The 26,808-nt window shown below is 36.2% G+C and overlaps 1 protein-coding gene across 1 annotated transcript in view; it reads right to left on the bottom strand.

Annotated features, from left to right (window-relative positions):
* Window positions 1-26,808, bottom strand: part of KPNA3 (karyopherin subunit alpha 3) — a 100,299-nt gene that overhangs the window by 43,768 nt on the left and 29,723 nt on the right. The window contains exon 2 of the mRNA XM_043578359.1: window positions 5,329-5,373. Coding sequence (XP_043434294.1) covers window positions 5,329-5,373 — 45 coding nt within the window. The remainder of the gene's footprint in view (window positions 1-5,328; window positions 5,374-26,808) is intronic.

Raw genomic sequence — 26,808 nt, 5'->3', positions numbered from 1 at the left:
AGGATCCATTTTGTGTTTTTGTATAGGTGTGACAATTAGGTTGAGGTTATTTATTTATTTATGCTCATGAATTTCCAACTGTTCTAGTACCATTTGCTAAAAACGATATTCTTCCTCCATTGAATTGGTTTCGCACCTGCTAAAAGTAACTTGAGTGTATTTGTGTGGATTTGTTTCTGGGTTTTATCTTCTGTTCCATTGATAAATGTGTCCAAGAGCCTTAATATTGGGTAGAGCAATTGCTTCTATGTTATTCTTTGTCAGGATTGTTTTAGGTTTGTAGAGTCTGTGCCTTTCCATATACATTTCCGAATAAGCTGGTCTGGTCTACAAAAAGACTTTGGTGGGATTTTGATAAAAACTCCATTAAACCAATAGATCAGAGAATAGGCATCTTTACTATGATGAATTTTCCAGTTCATGACCACAGTATACATCTCTCCATTTACTTAAGTCTTACTTGATTTCTTCCATCAGCATTTTATAATATTCACCATACATATCCTATACATGTTTTGTTAATGTATAACAAAGTATTTTATTTTCTTCAGAGTGGCTATAAATGGTATTGTGCTTTTAATTTTGGTTTCTGCATGTTCATTGTTAGCATATATAAGTGATAGACTTTTACATGTTAATCTTGTTTCTGTGACTTTGCTGAACTCAATTATTAATTCTAGGAGCTTTTTTGCAGATTCTATATTAAATAAGAGCAGTAAGAATAGGCATCCTGCCTTGTTCTCAGATCTTAGGGGGAAACTATTCAGTCTTTTCACCATTAAGTATGATGTTAGCTGTAGGTTTTTTTGCAGATGTTCTTTATCAAGTTGATCAAGTTCTAGGGGCACCTGGGTGGCTCAGTCGGTTAAGCATCCAACTTTGGCTCAGGTCATGATCTCATGGTTCACGAGTTCGAACTCTGCGTTGGGCTCTTTGCCGACAGCCTGAAGCCTGGAGCCTGCTTCAGATTCTGTGTCTCCCTCTCTCTCTGCCCTTCCCCAGCTTGTGCTCTCTTTTAAAAATAAAAAATAGGGGCGCCTGGGTGGCGCAGTCGGTTAAGCATCCGACTTCAGCCAGGTCACGATCTCGCGGTCTGTGAGTTCGAGCCCCGCGTCGGGCTCTGGGCTGATGGCTTGGAGCCTGGAGCCTGTTTCCGATTCTGTGTCTCCCTCTCTCTCTGCCCCTCCCCCGTTCATGCTCTGTCTCTCTCTGTCCCAAAAATAAATAAACGTTGAAAAAAAAAATTAAAAAAAATTAAAAATAAAAAATAAAATTAAAAAAAAGTTGAGCAAGTTCTATCTGCAATGTATCAAGAGTTTTATCAAGAATGAGTGTTGGATTTTGTCAAATGCTTTTTCTGTATCAACTGATATGATAATATAAATTTTCTTTATTATCTTGTTAATATAGGGAACTTAGGATTTTTTTTAAAAAGATATTTTACTAAAAGGTCAAACAAAACAATTGTACTGTATCTGATTAGTGAAAGTATGGCATTTTGGTGGTGGTTTTCATTATGTTAAGAACTTAATGTGCCCCACCCCCAGATCTAATGACAATAAAATCCTATGGGATATCTAACTGATAAGTCACCAAGAGAAGATTATATAAAGTTTAATATAATTTGCCAAAGTTAAAAATGCCAGTGATAGGCTTTGGATGGATTTTCAACTCATGAGGCATTATTCACTGAACAAACATTTATATTGAGAGGCATTATAGCATAATGGTTAAGAGCTTTCCCATTTATCAGCTGTGTGATTTTAGGCAAGTTATTTAATTCCTATGTGACTCTGTTTACAACATGATCTAAAACAGAAGTACAGACCTCTGTGTAAGTGTTGATGCATAAGTACCTAATTAAATAGGAAAGTAAAATATCAAGGAGGTAAAGGCAAAAAAGTTCAGAGAAAAAAATTTGAGGCCAGTAAAACACTACATATTAATAACTAGAATTCATCTTTAATCTGACAGAGCAGTATCAATGTTATTCAAAGTATAGTCCTTAGGGGCGCCTGGGTGGCTCAGTCAGTTAAGCATCCAACTTCAGCTCAGGTCATGATCTCACAGTTCGTGGGTTCGAGCCCTGCATCGGGCTCTGTGCTGGCAGCTCAGAGCCTGGAGCCTGTTTCAGATTCTGTGTCTCCCTCTCTCTCTGCCCCTCCCCTGTTCACGCTCTGTCTCTGTCTCAAGAATAAATAAACATAAAAAAAAAAACAAAAAACAAAGTACAGTCCTTGGACTGGCTAAGATTTTCTCAAACTCTATGTTACAGGTCTGCCCCAAAATATGGAGATTTTACCAGAAATCGATTGTCAAACTATACACATTGTTTATTTACATTATTTATTTACGCAGAAGGATTTTTTTGGAAAAGGAAGCAGTCAGTCCCTTGTTTAGTATTTTGACATAAGCTCCCTAACTTGTCACAGATTAGGACTTTTGAGTAGCACTGCTCTGTAGCTATAGTATTTTTTCTTGAAAATTCAATAAATTATTTAAATGCACAGAAAATTTTAAGATATCATAATCAATTTCATTCTTGAAAATTAGCATTTAATGAGTATGAACTATTGGTCCAGAATTTGACTAAGCATTTAGGGATGGGCTGGGAGAGAGATTTGGGAGTACTAGCAGTGGGGGAGTGTGGTTATTACCTTCACTTAAGATGATTACAATCTAATAAAAACAGAGCTCATCTATGAAACTCTGGAAACTAGTTTTCTTGTATTAACAAGAATCTCAATGTCATTAACGACAACGCTGTGATTTTCTCCTTAATGGAGCTATAGAGATAGCAAGGCTAGAAGTAGACAGACACTCTGACCATAAAGAATAAAGGAATCTTCTCTTGAAGGGCTCTCATACCTCTACAGAATGGTATCAAAATCAATTAAGCTTTGTTTGAAGTTTAGGCTTTGTTTCAGGAACTGTTCACATTCTGGGGCTTACTCAGGGAATTCTGAAATGTGAAGTAAGGAAATTTCTTGAGATTTCCTTAATTAATTTCACTTTTGGTCCTTCTATAAGAATTTCTAGGAACTAATTCTAGTAACCGGAAAGGAATAATTCTTTTTTAGGAATAAAAAGAATAAGAGGACTCTAAGGCAAACAAAGTGGATATTAAAAAAGATGTACTGTGACAAGCAAGAAATTTTAATTCTATAAATTAAATACAGAAGACAGTACAACTATAGAAGAAGGAACAAACAACCAAATATTAAGACAAGTGAATAGCTTAAATTAATAAGCATATTTGAAGGGCTAAAAAGCTTAAAACAAGAGGAGGATTCTGAATAATACCAGGACCAATATAAAAGTTTTGAGTTGTATTCCAAGCATGAAAATTTAAGGGAAAGTAAAGGCCCACATCTGGGGATAGCTGGTATAATGTTAACAGATGTTTTATTCCTACCATTCCTACTGTCTCTATTAAGAAGAATGATCTTCACATGATGAATGAAAAACCAGACACAAAAGGACACTTACTGTTCTATTTACATAAAGTTCAAACTATGCAAAATAATCTATAATATTAAATATAAGGATAATGGTTACCCTTGGGGAAAAGGAGTAACTTGGAAGGAGCCTTGGAATACAAGTAATGTTCTTTCTTGATCCAGAAGCTTATTATACAGATAACTGTATAACAGTTCACTTTGTGAAAACTGATCAAGCTTAAGATGTGTTGACTTTTTTTATTTAAAAAAATTTTTTTTAATGTTTTATTTATTTTTAAGACAGAGAGAGACAGAGTATGAGTGGGGATGGGGCAGAGAGAGAGGGAGACACAGAATCTAAAGCAGTCTCCAGGCTGTGAGCTGTCAGCACAGAGCCCGATGTGGGGCTCAAACTCACGAACTGTGAGATCATGACCTGAGCCGAAGTCGGACGCTCAACCAACTGAGCCACCCGGGCGCCCCTGACTTTTTTCTATGTATGTTATATGCTAATAAAAAGTTTAAAAGAAAAGAAAAGAAAAAAAGAAAAAAAAGAAGCTAGGTACAAAGTGTTCAGACTGGCAAGGAGCCTACCTCACTCTTTATTTAGCTAGTTGACTTCTCAAGGATGAACCAAGGATGTGAAAAAACTTGAAAATATAATTGCCAAATCACTGTTGTTAATTGGTAAGTATCTTTGAAGAGGTTAAGGAGTTGAAATAACACTGGATTTAGCAAGCATTTTTCAATTGTAATAAAGATTGGGGGGAGGGGTTGCAGGAGAATGAATTTCAGTAACTATATACTATTTATGAGCATAAACCATTGATGCTGGGTAAAAATTCATGACCCCAAATGGGTATTAAATAAATACATATTAAGTACATAAATGCACAGGTCTATTTAGTTTTAGTGACTGGGAGAGTGTTACTCTCAGAATCAAGACTTTCCTTCTCTTTAAAACTGAAAAATTTTAAGATGATAATTTTAATTTAGGAATTTCAGGAGTGAAGAAAAGGATCTAACCTAAAACAAACACAAAGATTTGAATATAAGTTCAAAAATATATTTTTTTAAATGTACACATAATATAGAGAACTAGTTATGTGTATTTTTTTTAAAGTTTTTATTTTATTTATTTATTTCGAGACAGAGACGGCACAAGTGGGGGAGGGGCAGAGAGAGAGAGAGAGAGAGAGAGAGAGAGACAGAGACAGAGACAGAGACACAGACAGAGAATCCCAAGCAGGCTCCTCATTGTCAGCACAGTGTCCAATGCGGGGCTCATACTCATGAACCTGAGCCAAAACCAAGAGTTGGATGCTTAACCAACTAACCTACCTAGGTGCCCAATTATGTGTATTTTCTTGATTGGCAACTGAAATAATTGCTTCAAATAAAATGTGCTTGCATGAAAACACAGTATCATAAAGGTAACTCTAAAGTCCTCCAAAAAAATAGATGAAAATACAATAAAGTTTAACAGCAGTTGCATTTAATTGGTAAGATATAAGGTTATTCTACTTTTAGTTTTCTAAAGAATCTTGAACAAGTATGTATAACTTTTACACGAAGAAGGTGGAGGAATCCTGTCTGGCACATAGCCTAAAAAAAAGAGGATATTAAGGAAAAACCCACAAGAGTATCTAATTTCATCAGATGTGACAATTTCAATGCTGGCATTAAAGTACTTCACACAGTACATAGCACCTCAATAAATGAAAGCTTTCAAAATATACCATTATAAACTATTTAATGATGTATATGCTGTGTGGTTTAGGGTTGATCACTAATTTGCACAGTATTTTCATTATTCAAGTCATACAGAATTTTAAAAATCAGAAAAATCTCCTATTTACTTTCTGTTTCTGTTACTTTACTTTCTTACCTTTCGCAGTTCAACTGTCACTTCATTTCGGTGTCTTCGCATTGTCTAAAAAGAAAAATAAAGAATATTTAAGTACCTAAATATTGACACTGCTAGTAGATACGTTAAGGTCTTAGGCATTTAATATTTAAAAAAATTTTTAGAAGTAATTGCTCTTGAAGGGTTAAGGATTGGTCAGTTTTAGACTTTGAATGAAATATAGGAGGTTAAAAAGCCAAAACTCCTGTCTATTTTACTGGATATCTGTTGGTTAATTTTGGGGGGAACATGAGGTGGGGCTTGGCTGCCTAGAATCCATTCCCCTTTCCTAACTGCACCCAGGTTTCTCTGTGGAATTATATATCCTCTGCTGTAGACTGCCCTGATGGAACTGCCTATTAAAGTATCTCACTCTGTCCTCGTTTTGAATAGGGCATGAGACCAAAACCATGCCAGCAGAACTCTCTCCCTCATAACTCTGAACCCTGAGCAAAGTGGAAAGGAAAAAAAAAGAGTAGGTTCTATTCCCAGTTCTCAGGTGTTGCTACTCATTCTATGAACTACCCATATGTTTCCAAAAAATTGTTTTTCCTTAAATCAGCCAGAGTTGGTTTTTGTTGTTTACAACCAATTAAATCTATCTCAAATGATTCATGTTTTAAAAAAGTAAAGAACTCATTGTCATGGCCTTAAAACCACATGAAAAGGAAAACAAATTTGGGATAGATATTTTGTATCAAAAGGCAAACAAGTATCCTTTTTTTTTTTAAATGTTTATTTGTTTTGAGGGAGAGAGCACACAGACAGGAGAAGGGCAGAGAAAAAGGGAGAGAGAATCCCAAGCAGGCTCCATGTTGACATGGGGCTCAATCTCAGAACCATGAGGTCATGACCTGAGATGAAATCAAGAATCGGAACAGATTGAGCCACCCAGGTGCCCCCAAAGAAGTATCCTTCGAAGGTTACTGAGAGGCTCCATCAGCCATGTCTTATCAGGAATGACTGAAATGATTAGATATCCCCTCTCTCCCTTGATATGCTGATATAATGAATTATTTTATTACATATGTAAGTATGTAAAATCCTTACAGTTTTGGAATAAAGGCTACATAAAGGTTACATGGTCATGGTATATTATTATAATATATTGCTAGACTCAGTATGCTACTATTTTATTTGATAATTCTTTTGTATGGTATCGCTGTCAAGTTTTCTTAAATTGCAGTGATAAATTCTCCTTTGGGGAGAAACCCCATGAAAATCAAATTATAAAATTTGCTAAATATACTGAAATATTAATCTAAACTTATGCTTAAATATAGATATATATTAAATGTAAACAAAACTGCCAAACAAAATTCAAATTAGTAGCATTCATTTAATGTAATGAAATGATGCACTGACAAAATTATTATCACTATTAGGGTTCAACAGTAGAAAGACAGCCTTGAATCTAATTCTATACTATGTTTCTGTGTTTTGACTTTAATAGTATTAATACAGAGACTGCTTAATACACAGACTGCTTCATATATTTATCATAAAGAATGGTAATAAATGTTGAGCAATCTTCAAATACTAATATTAATTTGATAACTCTAAATTGTCTTGATTCACTGAAGATTAGAACTATACTGCTGTTAAAATTTATTTGCCTACATGAATATCTAATTCAACTGTTACTGGAACAGAGAAGAAAAAAATATCTTTTTTTTTTTTTAATTGGTTTCAGGAGTAGAATTTAGTGATTCATCACTTACATATAACACCTAGTGCTTATCACAAGTGCCCGCCTTAATGCCCATCACCCAATTAGCCTACTTCCCCCTACCTACCTCCTCTCCAGCAACCCTTGGTTTGTTGTCTATAATTAAGAATGTCTATGGTTTGCCTCTCTGTTTTTATCTTATTTTATTAGAAAAAAATATTTTAATTGCAATAACAACTACACTTGTTTATGAACTGTTATGATAGGAATACAACAAAAAAAGATCCAGGCAACATATCCCTTAAAAAATATGATCAAGTTAATGCTATATTGTAATTCACATCAAAATACTTCAGGATCCATAGGAGTAGTGAGTCAACTTCTGAAGTTCCCTAAATTAAGAATCCACACTTCACAGTGGGTTAGCTAGCATTTAAAGCACCCATATCAGAAGTTAGCTCCCAGTTAATAAGTGCTTCGAATACCAACATCTGAATTTAGGGAGTGGTTTGTTAATTAGTATAAAAGAGATATTGGAAATAGCTTTTTATTGCCAAAATGGAATTGTTCAAGATATACAGACTGGTTAGGAATGTTGTGCAGGTGCCTTGATTCTTACTTGTTTGCAGTTTAAGAATGTGGAAAGCCCTGCAGTCTGTCTTCAGAGAGGTTTTTGAATCCCTTTGATCCTATATCCCACACCTTCTAGGAGGATTTTGTCACCCAATCCTAATCAGTTCTTTATGGTGTATGCTTACAGATGAAGTTTTACTGCAAGGTGGTAACTGCTTGCTAATACGTGTTTGTGTTAGTGGCAGAATTCTAAAGCTTGTTTTATTATAACGTAACACACTGGTAGTAAAATTTCTAAGGAAAATACATATATTATCTCACCTATCTCTAATAGCTAAAGGCCTCCTACTCATCCAAAAGAACCATATGTATGTAAAATAGCCAAATGGCTTAGGTCAGTTAGCCACAGGTACTGACTACTATGTACACAATGAAAGTACCATTGAGTTAGTCATGACTTGTTCCGTTCTCTGAATTACAGAAGAGGCTCCACTTTGGGCCTCTTTCTTTCATTCTTCTGAAGTTGATGGCATCTGCTCTCATGTCTTCAATTTCTGTTTGATGACCACTCTCAAAATATCTACCTTTAGCTCAACCCTCTTGCCTGAGCTCCAATCTGTAAGAGTAACATTCACTCACTCAACAAAAATTTACTGAATTCATCTAAAACGCACCAGGCAATATGCCTGCAACTAGGACAAGCATAGAATTTACAGCCTAGTACAGTGGCCAGCAAACTACAGCCTATGGCCCAAATCTGACTGCTGTCTGTTTTTTTGTAGGGCCCGACAGGAATGGTTTTATACTTTTAAGTGGTTATATGATAAATGATACTAAGTATCCACATAATATCCTTATTTTTTTTTTAAATTTTTTGTAATGTTTATTTACTTTTGAGAGAGAGCGAGAGACAGAGTATGAGCAGGGGCAGAGAGAGGGAGACACAGAATCCAAAGCAGACTCCAGGCTCTGAGCTGTCAGCACAGACCCCAACATGGGGCTCGAGCCCACGGACCCTGAGATCATGACCTGAGCCAAAGTCAGATGCTTGACCAACTGAGCCACCCAGGTGCCCCATAATATCTTTTTTTTTTTGTCTCTTGCCTCCCAAAACCTTCAATATTTGCCATCTGCCTGTCCTTTTAAGAAAAAGTTTGTGAACAGTTGGTCTAGTAAAAAACATAGGATTAATAAGCAGTAATACAAATGTGTTAAATGTTAAGATAGGAAAGTAAATAAAGTTCTATATCAGAAGGAGACATATTAGAGAATCAGGAAAGAGCTCCCTGAAGAAATTAAATATGTCTGTATGTGTGTTTGGGGGTAGAGGATAGATTGTGGCAAGGCCTCACATCCAGGATGCTTACAAATATCGTAACAGCTGGTCCCTCTTGTCCCTTTACTCCTCACCTCTCAAAAAAATACCTTCCCCCTAAAAAAGTACTCTTCCATGAATATTCCCAATATTAGGAAAAAGTACCATCATCCAAACAGTTGTAAGAACCCCTATCTTGGGAGATCATCCATGTCTACGCAGTCTCTCACTCTTTGTTATCCAACAAGTCACCAAAATAGGATTCAAACCTTCTAGCTCCACTGCCATTATCCTAGACTAAGCCACTATCATCTCACCTGGTTCACCACAATAGCTAGTGTACTTGTGTTGTCCTTCTCTTGAATAAAACTTCTCAATGAAGTTTTTAATCACCTGCCATCTCCCACCTCACACAAAAAAGGGAAAAATGTTACCAGGACAGCCAAACCAAAATCCCAAGGACAAAATCTACAAAATTGGGTGACAGGGTATCCCCTTGAATTCTCAAATACAAGCAGGATCTGGTTACATCGCCAACTATAGGACTCACATGGTATCAGCATATATGTAGAAGGAAACAGAAGGATAGAAGTAATATAATAGGGTAAATGAAGGACTTGAAGCCAGAAAAACCCCAAATCACAAATCACTAGAGTCTAGAAAGGCAATTTGAGAATAGCTACAAATGGAAAAGATCTTTTGTATATACCAATACTATAAAGTAGGAAAAGTAAGGCTCTAGATTAAAAAACTAAGGACTGAAATCCCCCTTCTTGGGCAAAGCCCTAAACTGAAAAGAATTTCTGGGAGCAGAATACCAAGTGAGCAACACAGGCACAATGAAGCAAAGAAAAGGAGGGTCCAGATATAAGTGGGTTAATGAAACAGATCTCAGAACACAGGAAGCCAAATACATCTTATCATTTCATAAAAATCAACAGAGGAAGGGGTATAGATAGGGCGGTAAAGGAGACAAACTATCCTGACCAACCTCTTGCTCCAAAAAGTTCAGGAAAGCCTATTATAAAATGAACAACAGAAAAGGATTGGGGTCAAATCCCATGTCGTAAGAAATGGGAAAATAAGGAGCAGAAGAATGTTGACACTAAAAGCTTGCTACCAAAAAGCCACACCTATAAAACATAAAAATTATATCCAAGATAATGTGAAATAACATTTTATATCAGAATTAGAAAAACTTAGAAATCAGGAAACAATTTGAAGTAAAAGAAATAAATTATTTCAGAAAGGAAACCTAACCAAGAACAATCATGAGATTCAATACACAATAGATAATGCTTAAGAGACAAAGAATGTGCAAATAAATTTTTAAATCAAAAAGAAATGAAGGTGAGGGGTATGTGGCTGGCTCAGTTGGTAGAGCATGTGACTCTTGATCTTGAGGTTGAAATTTCGATCCCCACATCGGGTGTAGAGATCGCTTAAAAATCAAATCTTAAAAAAAAAAAACAAAAAAAACCAGAAATGAAGGTGAAAATTATTAGAATGAAAGTGACAATAAAGTTAAGCAAAGATCCTAAATACACATAAGGAGTCTTCAAAGAAGAAAACCAAAGCAATGAAATACAGCAAATATTAAAAACTATAATTAAAGGGATGCCTGGATGGCTCAGTCAGTTAAGCATCTGACTTCAGCTCAGGTCATAATCTCAGGGTCTGTGGATTCGAGCCCCGTGTCGGGCTCTGTGCTGACAGCTCAGAGCTTACTTTGAATTCTGTGTCTCCCTCTCTCTCTGCCCCTCTTCTGCTCATGCTCTCTGTCTCAAAAATAAACATTAAAAAAAAAAAACTATAAAGAGAAAAAAGTCCTGCAACTAGAAATCTTGAAATTAAATACTGAGAGTACACCAATGCCTGGGAAATCAACTGAGAAAAACCAATACTAAGATATATTACAAAAACAAATGGATTTCCAAAAAAGAAAAAGAAAAAGAAAAAAAGAAAGAAAGAAAGAAAGAAAGATGCCTCTGTGCATTAGACCAAAAAAATCTAGCGATTTATAAGATAGATCTAATAAATCAGTTCAATAAGGTCACAGAATACAACATAAAAACACAAAAATCAATTGTATGTCTATATACTAGGAATGAACACATGGGCACCAAAATTAAAAATACACCCAGTATCCTTTATAATCTCTCAAAAAATACTTAAGTATAAACCTAACGATACATGTATAGGACATACATGTGGAAAGCTACACAACACTGATGAAGGAATTCAAAGATCTAAAACAATAGAGAGACATATTGTATTTATGGATTAGTAGACTCAATTTGGTAAACACGTCGATTCTCCCCACAATAACATACAGATTTAACCCAATTCCGCTCAAAATCTCAGCAACATTCTTTGTAGATACAGAAAACAGTGTTCTAAAATTTATATAGAAAGGCAAAGTAATATGAAGAGCTAAAACAATTTTTAAATTTTTTTTAGTGTTTATTTTATTTTTGAGACAAAGAGAGAGAGAGCATGAGTGGGGGAAGGGCAGGGAGAGAGAGAGAGAGAGAGAGATACAGAATCCAAAGCAGGCTCCAGGCTCTGAGCTGTCAGCACACAGCCTGACACGGGGCTCGAACTTGTCAACCATGAGATCATGACGTGAGATGAAGTCGGATGCTCATCCAACTGAACCACCCAAGCGCTCCAAACAATTTTTAAAAAGAAAAAAGTGGAAGGGACCAGTCTATCCAATTTCAAGATTACACAGCTCTAGTAAACACTGTGTGATACTGGTGGATCAATGGAACAGGATTAAAAACAAAAACAAAATAGACCTATACAAATATGCTCAAACTGATTTTTGACAAAGGGTAAAAGTAATTCAGTAAAGGAAAGACAGACTTTTCAACAAATGGTGCTAGAACAGGTAGACACTGCTAGACAAAATGTATGAATCTCAACTTAAGTCACATATACTACACAAAAATTAATATAAAATGAGATCACATTTACATGTAAAACTATAAAGCTGTTAGAAAAAAAATCTCTGGGATCTAGAGCAAAGCAAAGAGTTCTTAAACTTGACCTTAAAAGCATTATGCATAAAGAAATAACTGGTAAATTGGACCTCATCAAAATTAAAACATGTTTCTCTGAGAAAGCCCCCATGTGAAGGGGATAAAAAGCTATAGACTGGGAAAAAAAAATTGCCAACAACATATCTAATAAAGGGCTAATATCTAGAATATATAGAGAATTCTCAAAGCTAATTAGACAATCAATTAAATTAAAAAATGGGCAAAAGAAATGAAGAGACATTTTATCAAAGAGGATATACAGATGGCCAAGAAGCACAAGAAAAGATGTTCAATGTCATTTGCCATTAGGGGAATGCAAATTAAAACCACAATGAGATATTACTATACATCTATCAGAATAGCTAAAATAGACAACTGTGACAACACCAAATGTTAGTGAGTATGTGGAAAAACTCATACATTGCTAGTGGAATCGTAAAATGGTACAGCTATTAGGAAAACAGTTTCTTAAAAAACTAAACATGAAGATACCACAGTACACAGCAACTGCACTTCTAGATATTTCCCCCAGAGAAATGAAAACTTATGTTCACAAAAAAATCTGTAAATAAATATTTACAACAGCCTTATTCATAAAAAACCCAAACCTGGAAACACCCCAGGTATCCTTCATAGAGTTTATATGGAGTTTTGGTTATATGGTTTAACCACACTACATATCATGTAGTATTACCAAACAGTAAAAAGAAATGAACTATAGAGACAAACAACTTGAACGAATCTCCAGGGAATTATGCTAAGAGAAAAAAAAAGCTAATCCCAAAAGGTTACATACCATATGATTCCATTTATATAACATTCTTGAAGTAACAAAATTACAGAAAAGGAGATTAGTGGTTGCCAGGGATTAAGGGTGGGGGGCAGGGATGGGAAGGAGGGAGAAAGGCTACTAATTGGCAACAAGAGAGAGCCTTGTGATAGAAATGTTTTATATTTTCACTGTATAAATATCAACATTTTACTATAATGTTACAAGATGTTATCACTGGGGGAAACTGGGTACAGGGTACATAGGTATTTCTCTGTATTATGTTTTACAATTGCATGTGAAGCTATAACTATCTCACAATAATGGCCAATTTTTAAAACTTTTTTAAAAAGGACATACTTGACATCAGATGCTGAGGAAAAGGGAAAGAGGTCACAACCAATGTCAATGCACATAATAGGGAATCAACAGATAACTGTAACTTAAAAGGGGGGGAGCTAAATGATGCTAACCACTATAACAAATATACAAACTTTCCAAAATTCCAAAAAGTAAACTAAAAAATTGTAAATAAAACAGATCCCATATAAGTATTTTACACAAAAATAAATGGGAATAGGGAGGAAATAGGGTAAAGAGCTCAAGGAAATGAGGCTACCCTTTGTCTTCACAAGCATATGAAAATGCATCACACACATGTATGAGAAAGTTAAACTTAAAGAAAAGCAATTCCTAAAAATAAAAGATTAAAAAAATTAATGAACCTAAATATGTATCCACATGGCGACACAGTTACACTATCCCACATAACTTTTCAAGATAGTAATTTGTATATGCCCAGTCAACCCTAAAGACGAGGTAAGCACAAAGAAAACTCTACACTTTTTTCAGCAATTCTACTACTGGTTATTGTCTTGAGATTATTCTTACCCTGTTGTGTATGTATCTGGAATAAAGGAAATAAGTAATAATGTGATATTCTAATTCTATCATCCCAGGTATCAAAGGAACTTCAACCTGGGACAAAGGAGTCAAAGTTATATGATAGATGAAGCTTAGTAAAACTCTACCTACTTGAGTTGGAAATACCAATATATGCAAAATACATCTTTTTAAAAACATTCCTAGGTGTGTCCACTTAAAATTCCTAAATCTGTCAAAAACACTCAGGAGCCACCTTGAAGGGGCTCTAATGGGTCAAAGATGGCCAATGAAAGTACTAATAAAAGTAATAACTATAATGAACAGAAACATACACATGATTCAATTCATGAATTCAGAATATGAAAGAAAAACTAATTGGTCATCACTGGAAGGTGCTAATGAACCACCTCATTGTTCTGAAAACTGATAAATGGAAAGAATCAAGAACTCGTTTTGCCTTTACCTAAACAAATTTTATCATGGGGGTAACCTAAGTGAGGGGAAGCTTCTGTTGAAAATATTATTCCAACTAATGAAGAAGAAAGGACAGAATTAGAGTATCACCATTTACAACTCCTAGTAAATAATAAATTTAGGCAATGTTCCTCAGTGGCTGTCAGCATTACAGAGAGAGACATCAGACACTAAGCACAGTCCTGATGGAAGAGAAAACCATCACATAGGATGTACTCTTGTCCCCTCTGCCTAAAATAACCTGACCCTTAATTCAGACTTCAGATTCAACTATTAATTTATAGGAAATACAGAGGACAGATAAGCATGTTAAATGACACCGTAAGAGGCAAAAAAAAAAAAAAAAAAAAGAAGATAGTGAAATTAAAAAAAGACTTCAAACTTAATCACAGCAAGGTTACAGACCTTTATCTGGATGTTAATCCAAACTGTTCAAAAATATGTAACATTTGAGATAATTGGAAATTTAAACACTGACTGGATACTCTGATACTTTTAAAGGCGTTACTGTTAGGGTCAGGTGTGTGTGAGACAGAGAGAGAGAGAGAGAGAGAGAGAGAGAGAGAGAGAGGGAGGGAGGGAGAGGGGGCGAAATGAGAGAAATGTGGTAACTGTATTTATTTTAAATAGCATACATCTTTCTTAGTAACAAAATACGTCAGGGTGCCTGGGTGGCTCAGTTGGTTAAGCGTCCAACTCTTGGTTTCGGCTCAGGTCATGATCTCACCGTTTTGTGAGTTTGAGCCCCAGGTTGGGCTCCACACTGACACTGTGGAGCCAGCTTGGAATTCTGTGCCTCCCCCTCTCCCTGCCCCTCCCTCACTCGCACTGTCTGTTTTTCTCACAATAAATAAATAAACTTAAAAAAAAATATGTCACTTCTGGAACACCCTGTGCTTTTGAGAGGTCATCTGTTTTATTAAACCGGACCCCAGCTATAGCAGGAAAAAATACTTTTTTAATGCATTGTTAGACTCACGTAAGTAACTCAGGTAAGTAAGGGGATAGAGGAGCCAGTGAAGTTAAACCTATGGGGGAAGTCAAGTCATCAAGGGTAAATATGTGAAAGGCAAAGTATGAGGCTAATAATCTATTTCACACTAGAAACTGAAACTAAGTGCAGACTCTGATGCAGGGTTAGAAAACTAAATCTATTTAGCCAGAACGCTCAAGATGGCCAAAATGAACTGTTTATCAACAGATGCAAACCTTCCCTGTTGAAAAGCAGTTCCATCAGGTTCTCAGGATTAAGTAAACGCCATCAAACATATAAGGAAGTAAATCACTTTAAAGAGAGTCAGAACTAGAGTCAATGACAACAGTTAAAAACAAAGGCCCACAAAATGAACAAATCAGGAGACTATAGATGCTGGAGAGGATGTGGAGAAACGGGAACCCTCTTGCACTGTTGGTGGGAATGCAAATTGGTGCAGCCGCTCTGGAAAGCAGTGTGGAGGTTCCTCAGAAAATTAAAAATAGACCTACCCTATGACCCAGCAATAGCACTGCTAGGAATTTATCCAAGGGATACAGGAGCACTGATGCATAGGGCCACTTGTACCCCAATGTTCATAGCAGCACTCTCAACAATAGCCAAATTATGGAAAGAGCCTAAATGTCCATCAACTGATGAATGGATAAAGAAATTGTGGTTTATATACACAATGGAATATTACGTGGCAATGAGAAAAAATGAAATATGGCCTTTTGTAGCAATGTGGATGGAACTGGAGAGTGTGATGCTAAGTGAAATAAGCCATACAGAGAAAGACAGATACCATATGGTTTCACTCTTATGTGGATCCTGAGAAACTTCACAGGAACCCATGGGGGAGGGGAAGGAAAAAAAAAAAAAAAGAGGTTAGAATGGGAGAGAGCCAAAGCATAAGAGACTGTTAAAAACTGAGAACAAACTGAGGGTTGATGGGGGGTGGGAGGGAGGAGAGGGTGGGTGATGGGTATTGAGGAGGGCACCTTTTGGGATGAGCACTGGGTGTTGTATGGAAACCAATTTGTCAATAAATTTCATAAAAAAAAAAAAAAGATAAGACTATAAAGCAAAAAAAAAAAAAGAAAAAAAAAAGGCCCACCTTCCTTGGAATTAGAATACTAGAATTAATGTATGAAATATAAAATAACTTCAACAAATATTCAAGGAAAGGAAAAATGCAATGAAAATTATCAGCAAGCAAGAATTATCAGAAATGAGCAGATTTGAAAAAAAAATACAGAAGTTTGAGATATGAATAATAATTGTTGAAATACAGTATAACCAAAATTAAGATATCAACAAATGGGTTTTAGAGTAGATTTGATACAGTTTAACACAGATACAGTGAGCTGTAAGGCAAGCCAAAAAAAATGATCAATTATGAAATGTAAGACACACAAATTTTATAATTACAGAAGAAAAGCGTAAGCAACATAGAGAATATAGTAAGAAGTTACAAAATAACGTTTATTTGGGTTCCACAAAGATAAGAGGCATTGTGCAGAAGCAGTATCTGAAGCGATACTGGTTGAGAACCTTCCAGAATTGATGAAAAACATCGAACCACGCATTTACGAAGCCAAACAAACTGTAAGCAGAAAAATAAAAAGAAATCACAGTAGAACTGCAGGACACAAAAGGAAAAAACAGAAAGTAAAGAAATCCTCAAAACAGAAAAAAAAAAAAAAGAAAAACAAATCCTGAAAACAGCCAGAGAAAAACAGACTATCTTTAAAACACAACAGACTGAAAACTGACTTAAAAAAAAAAATTCTCTATTGATTTTATTCGCTACAGGTGAGCCCTTATAGAAATGGTTACATTTTACAGGTCTGTAATTTTATAATGAAATTATAAAGTACACAGTTTTTAATTTTTATTTTTTAAACAGCATATCCCATATTTTTCCTTCATAAAGCTTCTCAGTCATAGGAACAATTTCAGAATCACTTTAATAAAAAACACTCAATGGTTTTGGTTTTGACTATATTTGCATAACTGTCACTTTACTAAAAAATTTTGCTTTGTCAAAACACAGGCCCTGTGTTGTATTGTTGACATGCAATTTCAAGTGGTTCTAGGGCCATGAAAAGTCTATGTTGGGGTGCCTGGCTACCTCATTTAGTGGAGCATGTAGCTCTTGATCTTGGGGTTGTGAGTTTGAGTCCCATATTGAGTTGTGGAGATTACTTAAAAATAAAATCTTAAGTAAAAAAAAAAAAGAACCTAAGTCAACCCCAGGTTAAGCATCTATAATAGTAAATAAATAATTGATGTGAGAAACAAAAGCAAAAGAAAAAAATCAAATTTCCTTGCTACTTACAGCCCAATGACAAGTCTTTGAAATAGGCAAAGTGACATTCCTCTAGGAACTCAACTGCCTCAGTGTTAATACTTTACTAAGGGGCAAAAGGCAATCTTAGCTTAACATTATCCCCAGCTCCAGGATCCTGCAAGTCTACTTTAACATGTAAAAATTCCTTTGGAAACTTCCTCTACCTCCCGAATATGCATTAGCAATCATCCTCCAAGTACATGACCCACTAATACATATCTGAAGGGTCTCATTCCTGAGTTTTTACTAAACAGTAATAAATGACCTTTTTCTAACAATAGCTAGCCCCTTCAAGGTCCTGGAAACCTTGCTTCCAAATTCCTTAGAAACTTAAAGCTATGTCAACCCCCCTCCCAACTTGAAAGTATATAATCAGTCACCCCTCACAACCCCAGTGCAGCTCTTTCTGCCCATGGGTCTTGTCTCTATGCTTTAATAAAACCACCTTTTTGCACTGAAGATGTCTCAAGAATTCTTCCTTGACCATTTGCTTTGAACCCAAGCATTTCCACATCAATGATTTCAGAAAAGGTCAGGATTTGCAGTGATGGAAGTGTTTTACAACTGGATTGAGGAGATGGTTGCACAACTGTAAAAATTTTTTATCAAACTTTACACTAACAAGTGAATTGATGATATATAAACAATGCCTCAATAAACCTTTTTTTTAATCCTCTATAATATGGATATTTATGTATTGTTCCCTGGGCTACAAACTGTTTTTCTATGCATACCAACGGAAACAAATGTATATTTTACTTGAGGAGAAGGAGGTAGGAGACTGTATAAGGATACAAAATTGCCTTCTCAAGAGGTGATAGAGCTAGAAAACTAGAAAACTATAGCTCTGGAACAAAAACAATCAAACAAAAAGCCCAAAAAGCAAAACCAAAACAAAGCCTAAAGGTTATTGTGCTGATACTCCTTTAGACTGCCACCAACTGGGTATCCATGTTTCAAGGAATATAAGACAAAGCTGGCTTCTGAAAAGCAATGGAAACCACAGGCAGTAAAATGATATCTTCATGTGCCGAAAGAACATTAACCTCAAACCCAAATTCTAATAAAGAAGGAATAACAGAATTCAAATACTACCACTTTACAAGAGTTAATACATTAATGGATCCAGGCAATGATTATCAAGCTTGCTAATATCATAACAAGAGGTAACATGACATTATGTATTATCTAATAGAAATATATAATACCCAAGAAACCAAAGAGCCATCTCCTGGGAGAAAGGATTTGTAAAAATCATATTATCTGATAAGGGATTTTTATTGACCCTTTCAATCCAATAAGACAATAAAATTTTAAAAATGGGCAAAGCATCTGAATACAGTTCTCCAAAAATGATAAACAAATGGTTAATAAGCACATGAAAAGATGCTCAACATAATTATCCATCAAGGAAATGCAAATCAAAACTACAATGAAGGGGTGCTTGGGTGGCTCAGTTGGTTGAGCATCCCACTCTTGATTTTGGCTCAGGTCCTAATTTCAGGGTTGTAAGATGGAGCCCTGCTTCGGGCTCCGTGCTGAGCATGGAACCTGCTTAAGATTCTCTCTCTCTCCCTCTTCCCTCACTCCTTTGCTCACATGTTCGCTTGCTCTCTAAAAATGAAAAAACTACAGTGAAACACTCACTAGGTTGGATAAAATTTTAAAAGGACAAATAAGTACTGGTGAGGATGCCCAGAAATTGGAACCCTCACACACTGCTGGAGAGACTGTAAAACGTCATAGCCACTCTGGAAAAGTTTGTCAGCTCTTCAAAAGGTTAAACATCATACCACCATTTGATCCAGCAATTCTACTCCTAGGTAAATACCCAAGAGATATGAAAACATATGTCTGCAGAAAAACTTGTACACGAATGTTCGATGCAACGTATCCACAATAGCCAAAAAGTGTAAACAACCTAAACGTTCAACCGATGAATGGATAAATACAATGTGGTATATCCATACAATGGAATACCATTCAGCAATAAAAAGGAAGCAAATACTGACATGTAGTAATAACATTTCAACATAACTTGAAAACATCATGCTAAGTGAAAGAAGCCAGTCACAAAAGACCACGGACATGTATTATATGGTTTGACTTACATGAATGTCTTGAATAGGCACATCTGTGGAGACAGAAAGCAGATTCATTGTTGCTTACATCTGGGGAAGGGGGTTGTTTGGGGAGGATACAGAAATGGGAAGTGACTACTAAAGGGCCTAACATTTATTTTTGTGGTGATGAAAATATTCTTTTTTCTACAATGTTTATTTTTGAGAGAAAGAGGTGGGGGCGGGGCAGACAGAAAAAGAAAAGGAGACAGAGGATCCAAAGTGGGCTCTGTGCTGACAACAGAGAGACTGATGTAGGGCTCGAACTCCCACACTACGACATCATGACCTGAGGGGAAGTCAGTCAGATGCATAACCGACTAAGCCACCCAGGGTCCCCGAAAACATTCTAAAATTAAGTGTGGATGGTGTGCCTGGCTGGTTCAGTCAGTGGAGGGTGTGACTCTAGATCTCTGGGTTGTGAGTTCGAGCCCCATGCTGGGTGTAGAGATTACTTAAAAATTAAAAAAAAAAAAAAAACTTTATAAATAAATAGATAAAATTGACTGTGGTTATAGTTGTGCAACTATGAATACTCTAAAAACCACTGAGTACACTTTAAATGAGTGAACTGTACAACACATGAATATGCATGTGAATTGTATCTCAATAAAATGTTTTTTTTAAGTATATGATACTATCTATAAATCAGTCTTAGCAAATGAACAAACAAAAAGCCATATTAAATCTCTATATCTAACAACCAATTTACAGGAAACACAGAGAACAGAAAGACACTACACACTATTGGGATGCAACCAGCCAAATACAGAATAACCCCATTTCTCTAGCAACAGGTAACAAGTCAAAAAAGATGGAGGAGTGGTTTGGGAAATACAGTAGGAGCCTACAGATTAAAAGATTTAAGAGACATACCAACCAATCACAATAAATGGACCTTATCTGGATACTAATCCAAATAAACTCTAATGTGTTTTATACACACATGCACATGCATATGTTACACATAAAAGTTAACTGGGGAAATTTTAACATTGAATTTTAATGGTAAATTACTAGTATTAATCATGTTTAGTTGTAATTTCAAAAACAGCAGGGCTCCTGGGTGGCTCATGTCAGTTAAGCATCTGACTCTTGGTTTTGGCTCAGGTCGTAATCTCATGGATCATGGGTTCGAGCCCCACATTGGGCTCTGCCCTCTCTCCCTCTCTCTGTCTCCCACACCCCGTGCTCTCTCCCTAAATAAATAAACTTAAAAAAAGAAAGAGCCCCCAGTAAACCCAAATATATACAGGAATTTGATATGATAGAGATGGCACTGCAGGCCACTGGGAAAAACATACTATCCAGTAAATGGTTCTGAGCCAAATAATTATCCCTTTGGGGGGGAAATGACACTGGATACCAACTGTATCAAAATTGATTCCAGACTGTTTCAATTCTTATAAAAGCAACACTTCAAATTTTTAAAGAAATCTGAGTGGAGAAAAATTTCTTACGGAGAACACAAGAAATGCTAAAACCAAAAGAACAACTCTGTTAAAAATTGAATTTGTTTTTTTGAAAGAAGCCACATAGAACGTAAAAAGACAAGCCAAACTAGAAGGATATCTGAAACATGAACAGTGAAAAATAATTACCCAGAATATATAAAGTATTCATATTCTGGGTGGCTCATTCAGTCGAGTCTCCAACTCTTGATTTCAACTCAGGTCATGATCTCAGGTTGAGCCCCCATCAGTCTCTGTGCTAACGGCATGGACCCTACTTAAGATTCTCTGTCTCCTTCTCTATCTGCCCCTCCTCTGCTCATGTGCTCTGTTTTTCTCAAAAATAAATAAGTGTTAAAAAAAAAAGAATTATATTAAAAAAAAAGGATAGTCAACCTTATTAGTCAAAATGCAAACTTAGATCACAATGAGATACCATCCTACCCTTAAGATTGCCAAACATTAGGGGTGCCTGGGTGGCTCAGTCAGTTAAGCGACCGACTTCAGCTCAGGTCATGATCTCACAGTCCGTGAGTTCGAGCCCCACGTTGGGCTCTGTGCTGACAGCTCAGAGCCTGGAGTCTGCTTCAGATTCAGTCTCTCTCTCTCTCTCTCTCTCTCTCTCTCTCTCTCTCTGACCCTCCCCTGTTCATGCTCTGTCTTTGTCTCAAAAACAAATAAATGTTAAAAAAAAATTTTTTTTTTAATATTTATTTTGAAAGAGAGAGACAGAGACAGAGACAGAGACGGCATGAGCAGAGGAAGGGCAGAGAGAGAGGGAGACACAGAATCCAAAGCTGTCAGCACAGAGCCTGACAGGCTCAAACTCACAAACCACGAGATCATGACCTGAGCCAAAGTCAGTCACTCAACGGACTGAACCATCCAGGAGCCCCTATTGCTTCAAAATTTGTATGTACATTACCTATTTTTGTATATCGAATATCACATAATTTTTAAATGTTTAAAGGAAAGAAAATAATGCTGCTGATGTGTACCATTTTGAGTGGTCAATAGTAGTGATCCACTGACGTTTTGCCTCCCATCTCACTTGCGTCTAGTAGCATCAATATACCAAACTGCAGCCACGCAAAGTATAAACTAATGCTAAATATTCCCCATCAGATTCCAATTCAAAGAACATGATCCAAAAGACACAGACAATCTCAATACCACCTCCAGTGTCTACTTCAAACTCTCATTTATCTAAAATATCTAAATATCTAAAGTATTTACTTTACGCTGGGTTAGGTTAGTAGTTCTCAAACTTTAGCCGGTGTCAGAATTAACCTAGCTTGTTAAAACAGACTGTTGGGACTCCATTCCCAGAATTTGAGCAGCAGGTCTGGAGTAAGGGTCAAGAATTTGTTTCAAGCAAGATCCCAGGTTGATGCTACTGGTTCAAGAACCACATTATTAGGAGCCACAATTTTAGGGTACAACTCTAGGGTAATAAATAAAACATATAGCAAGCAACTCAGTTGTCACCAATGAGAAAGCATCAAAGAATTCTACTGAACGATTTTCCTCTAAGCTACTTATAAATAATGTGAATTCATCAATGTACACTGGATACATATATATCAGGCAAATTACATTAGTGCACTGCTGATGGCACAAGTGGTGGTTAGAAACCTCTGCTCAGGAGTCAGCGATCTACATTTGAATCCTGGCTTCCCCACATGCAAACTTTATCATATTTTAGGAATGTTACTGGCCTATCTCAGCTTCTTTATCCATAAAATAAAGATAACAATGCCTTAAAGGGTTACTGAGACAAGTAAGTCCAATTCATGCTGACTGTGACAGGGTCAGTGCCTGGCATAGAAAGCCCTTAGTACATGTTAGCTATCTTCACCATCATTATTAATAATGCTTTCATATTCCACATGTGTCACGGCCAATGTCTCATCTATCTCTATATCACTTCAAGAATGCTTCCATGCAGTTGTAGAAAAGGCTTATACCATCTAATCACATATCCCCCATGTCCATTCTCATTTCTGTCATCATCTCCTTTATATTCACTTAAGACTCTGGCAGTTGGCTCAATTTTCTTCCCCCAACCGAGTCTTGACGGCATCCCTGGTGCCTTCAACAACCCTTCAAACAACCCAGTTCAAGAGGCTGGTCAGGGCAGACTGAGGCTCTTCCTTTTTCCTAAATTTTAATTTCACCATGACTCAAGACTGCAGCAATCCTTTCATCAAGAGCCAGCACAGATCTGCCAGTCCAATTAGGATAAATTTTGGATGTTTTACATTTCATTCAAAACCATGAAATGCTCAACATTTTAATATGAAATGAAAATATGAAATTTTAAACAGTATGTACAGTGCTCTGTAATTTGAGGAATCTCTGATTCTAGCAGCAACACTCTCCCTAGATCCAATTAAGACATTAAACAATTTCCCATTAATTAGCCATTCAACAGATTGACCTAGATCCACAAAGATTACCTTAATCCCTTAACTCCTTGAATTTCTCCCAATTTATCAACCCTCTCTGGTTTTTGCTTCCTTCTTACATACTTTATACTTTATTGCCCTGGCAAAAAGCTAACCCTGGGTCACTTCAATTTTCACTCTAAAAGCTGGGCTGCTAAGTGCTGTAAGAGAAAAAACAAAACAAAACAAAAAAAAACAAACTCAACCTCCCTGCATTATGGGTATTACCAATTCTAGGTCTAAGATCTCTATGCTTGCTGTCTGGAAATCTTTCCAGGGTGCTCTAGCTAGATTTTGCACCAAAGGTTACTGCTTTCAAACCCCCTTCTCTATATCCTTTCTTTTAACAGAAGACCAGACCTCCTATTTTAAAAAGGCAGTAATCAACAGATAGTAGCAATTCTCTCAAATCTCCTCTCCAATGCCATCCCCAATAACCTGCATCCTCCAACATTCTCTTCTTTCATCCTAACACAAATGACACAGCAAGAGGTGTCTGTCTTTGCTCTCATCTTAGGGGTCTTACTTCATCAATTATCTCCTCTCTCCCACTGTGCAACCTCTATTTCCCATCATCATGAGTAACCTCACATCTCTTTCATCTTTTTTTAAGCCTTTCCTCACCCTACATCTTCTTCTACTCCTTAGAGCCAAATTCTTGAAAGAGTGGTCTATACTGTCTTCACTTCCGTTCACTTAGCCTGCTCCCAACCAAAGTTCCATTGGCACTGCTATTGCCAAGATGATTCATGGAACACAATCCTTATGTGGCATCTCTGCAGGAAAACACTGTTAGCCATTCATTGTCACCCCCTTAACTTGCATACCATCCTCTACAGTCTTCTTCCTCCATTTATCCATGTTGTTCTTCCCTATGTTCTGTCTACAGCCCTATAGGCCTATTCATGTACTCACTCTACCTAGGATATCACATATATTTCTGTGGCTTCAATTACCAACTACCTATTAATAACTGGATCATCCAGGGGCGCCTGGGTGGCGCAGTCGGTTGAGCGTCCGACTTCAGCCAGGTCACGATCTCGCGGTCTGTGAGTTCGAGCCCCGCGTCAGGCTCTGGGCTGATGGCTCGGAGCCTGGAGCCTGTTTCCGATTCTGTGTCTCCCTCTCTCTGTGCCCCTACCCCGTTCATGCTCTGTCTCTCTCTATCCCCAAAATAAATAAAAACGTTAAAAAAAAATTAAAAAAAAAAATAACTGGATCATCTGGATTTGTTTCCTGATGAATTCTGAAACATGCAATAATGTATAACTTTTCAGTAAGGTTATCAGGTTACATTTAGTTAATCTTTAAATACAGGTAAATATTTATGCCTAGTATTTAAAATAATACTGTATACTGTTTTGTCTACCTGTATATAGTGTACATTGCAATTAATCAATATAATATATCACAGTGGAACAATTACTCTTTTTTTTTTTGGTATCATAACAGCTTTGAGATATAATTTACACACCATACATTTCACCCATTTGAAGTATACAATAGTTTTTAGGACATTCAGGGTTGTGTAAACATTTCCAAAATCAATTGGAGTTATTTTCATTACTACAAAAAGAAACCCTGTATCCTTTAGTAGCATCCCCCATCCCCGCCCCAGCTTCTGCCCACCCTCCCATCCCAATGCTACACAACGATTAATATACGCTGACTCCATAGATTTGCATCTTCTGAACAGTCATATAAATGGAATCCTACAGTATGTGTCTTCTGTGACTAATTTCTCCTATTTATCCATGTTGTTAGCTTTTAACAGTATTGCATTCCTTTTTATTGTTGAATAATATTCCATTATAAAGATATGCCACATATTATTTATTTATTCATCAGCTGACAGACATTTGGATCGCTTCCATTTTTTGACTATGAATAATGCTGCTATGAATAAGTTTTTATGGGGACATATGCTTTTATTTCTTTTGGATACATAACTTGGAATGGAATTAATGGATCATATGGTAACTAAATGTTTAACTTTCTGAGAATGCCAAACTATTTTCCCAAGTGGCTATACCTTTTTATAATCCTACCAACAATGATGAGGTTTCAATTTCACTACATCCTTACTGACACTTCTTATTATCTGTTTTTATTATTTAGCCATCCTAGTAGGTTTTGTGAAATGGCAACTCCTTGTGGTTTTTATTTGTATTTCCCTATGACCAATGACGGTTGGCATTTTCCCACATGCTTATCAGTCAACTGTATATCTTCTTTGGAGAAATGTCTATTCAAGTCCATTGTCCACTTTTGAATTGGGTTGTCTTTTTATTATTGAGTTTTAAGAGTCCTTCAAATATTCTATCCCTATCTGATGTGATTTGCAAATACTTTTCCTCCATCCTGTGGGTTTCTTTTTACTGTCTTGATAGTGTCTTCTGAAACACAAAGATGTTTAACTTTAATGAAGTGCAATTTATCCATCTTTATGTGATCGTTTGTGCTTTTTTGATGTTGTTGCTAAGAAACTACTAATTAATCCAAAATCACAAAGACTTGCATCTAGTGTTTTTTTCCTCCATTTTTTTTAAGAATTAACTCTTACATGTAGGTCTTATATACATTTTGAGTTAATCTTATAGTGTAAGTAGAGGTCCAACTTCATTCCTTTGCATGAGGATATCCAGTTCAGTTGTCCCAATACCATTTGTTGAAAAGATTTTTTTTTCCTGTTGAATTCCCATTTTGTTGTTTCCTGTTTGGGCACCCTTGAAAATCAATTTACTATATATGTAAAAGTTTATTTCTGGACTCTCGGTTCTATTCCATTGATCTACATGCCTATCCTTATGCCAGTATTATACACTCTTGATTTATGAACCATTGCTTTTGATTGGTAAACTGTTAGTACTACTAACATCTGAAGACTTCATTCAAGAATAAGCCAAGAAAATAGAAAATTAGTTAAAAATAAAATTCAAGAGATTATCCACACCAGATGATAAAAAAAAAAATCTGTGCACGACTAAAAAAAATTTTAAGATGCTACTGTGCACAACTAAAAAAAAAATGTTTATGGGGCTACTCATAAAAAAACAAAATATGTAATGGGGGCAGGAAGACGGTGTGTAAGGAAGTTTAGTTTCTGAGAAGAAAAGGTAGCCACACAAATTTCATATGCCAGACTTGAATCATCCACTCAACTGCAGCTCCCTTTAGCCAGCATACTTCAAATAAACTGCTGGATTTGCAAATAAGCAGGTTTGGGCATATTCTGCAAGACCAACACCTTGGGAATGTAAGCAGCTTAAAACTCTCCTGAGCTGAGTGTCTCTGGATCACTCTCAAGAAAACCCCACAAGTCCCTTAACATATTCAAAACTGAGCTCATCATGTCTCTCACTGATCTTGCTTCACCTATTGTTTTTACC

Source organism: Prionailurus bengalensis, chromosome A1, assembly GCF_016509475.1.
Source record: "Prionailurus bengalensis isolate Pbe53 chromosome A1, Fcat_Pben_1.1_paternal_pri, whole genome shotgun sequence".
In the NCBI taxonomy this organism is placed as follows: Eukaryota; Metazoa; Chordata; class Mammalia; order Carnivora; family Felidae; genus Prionailurus; species Prionailurus bengalensis.
Note: the sequence above shows the minus strand (reverse complement) of the source record. Positions and strands in the feature narration are given on the sequence as shown.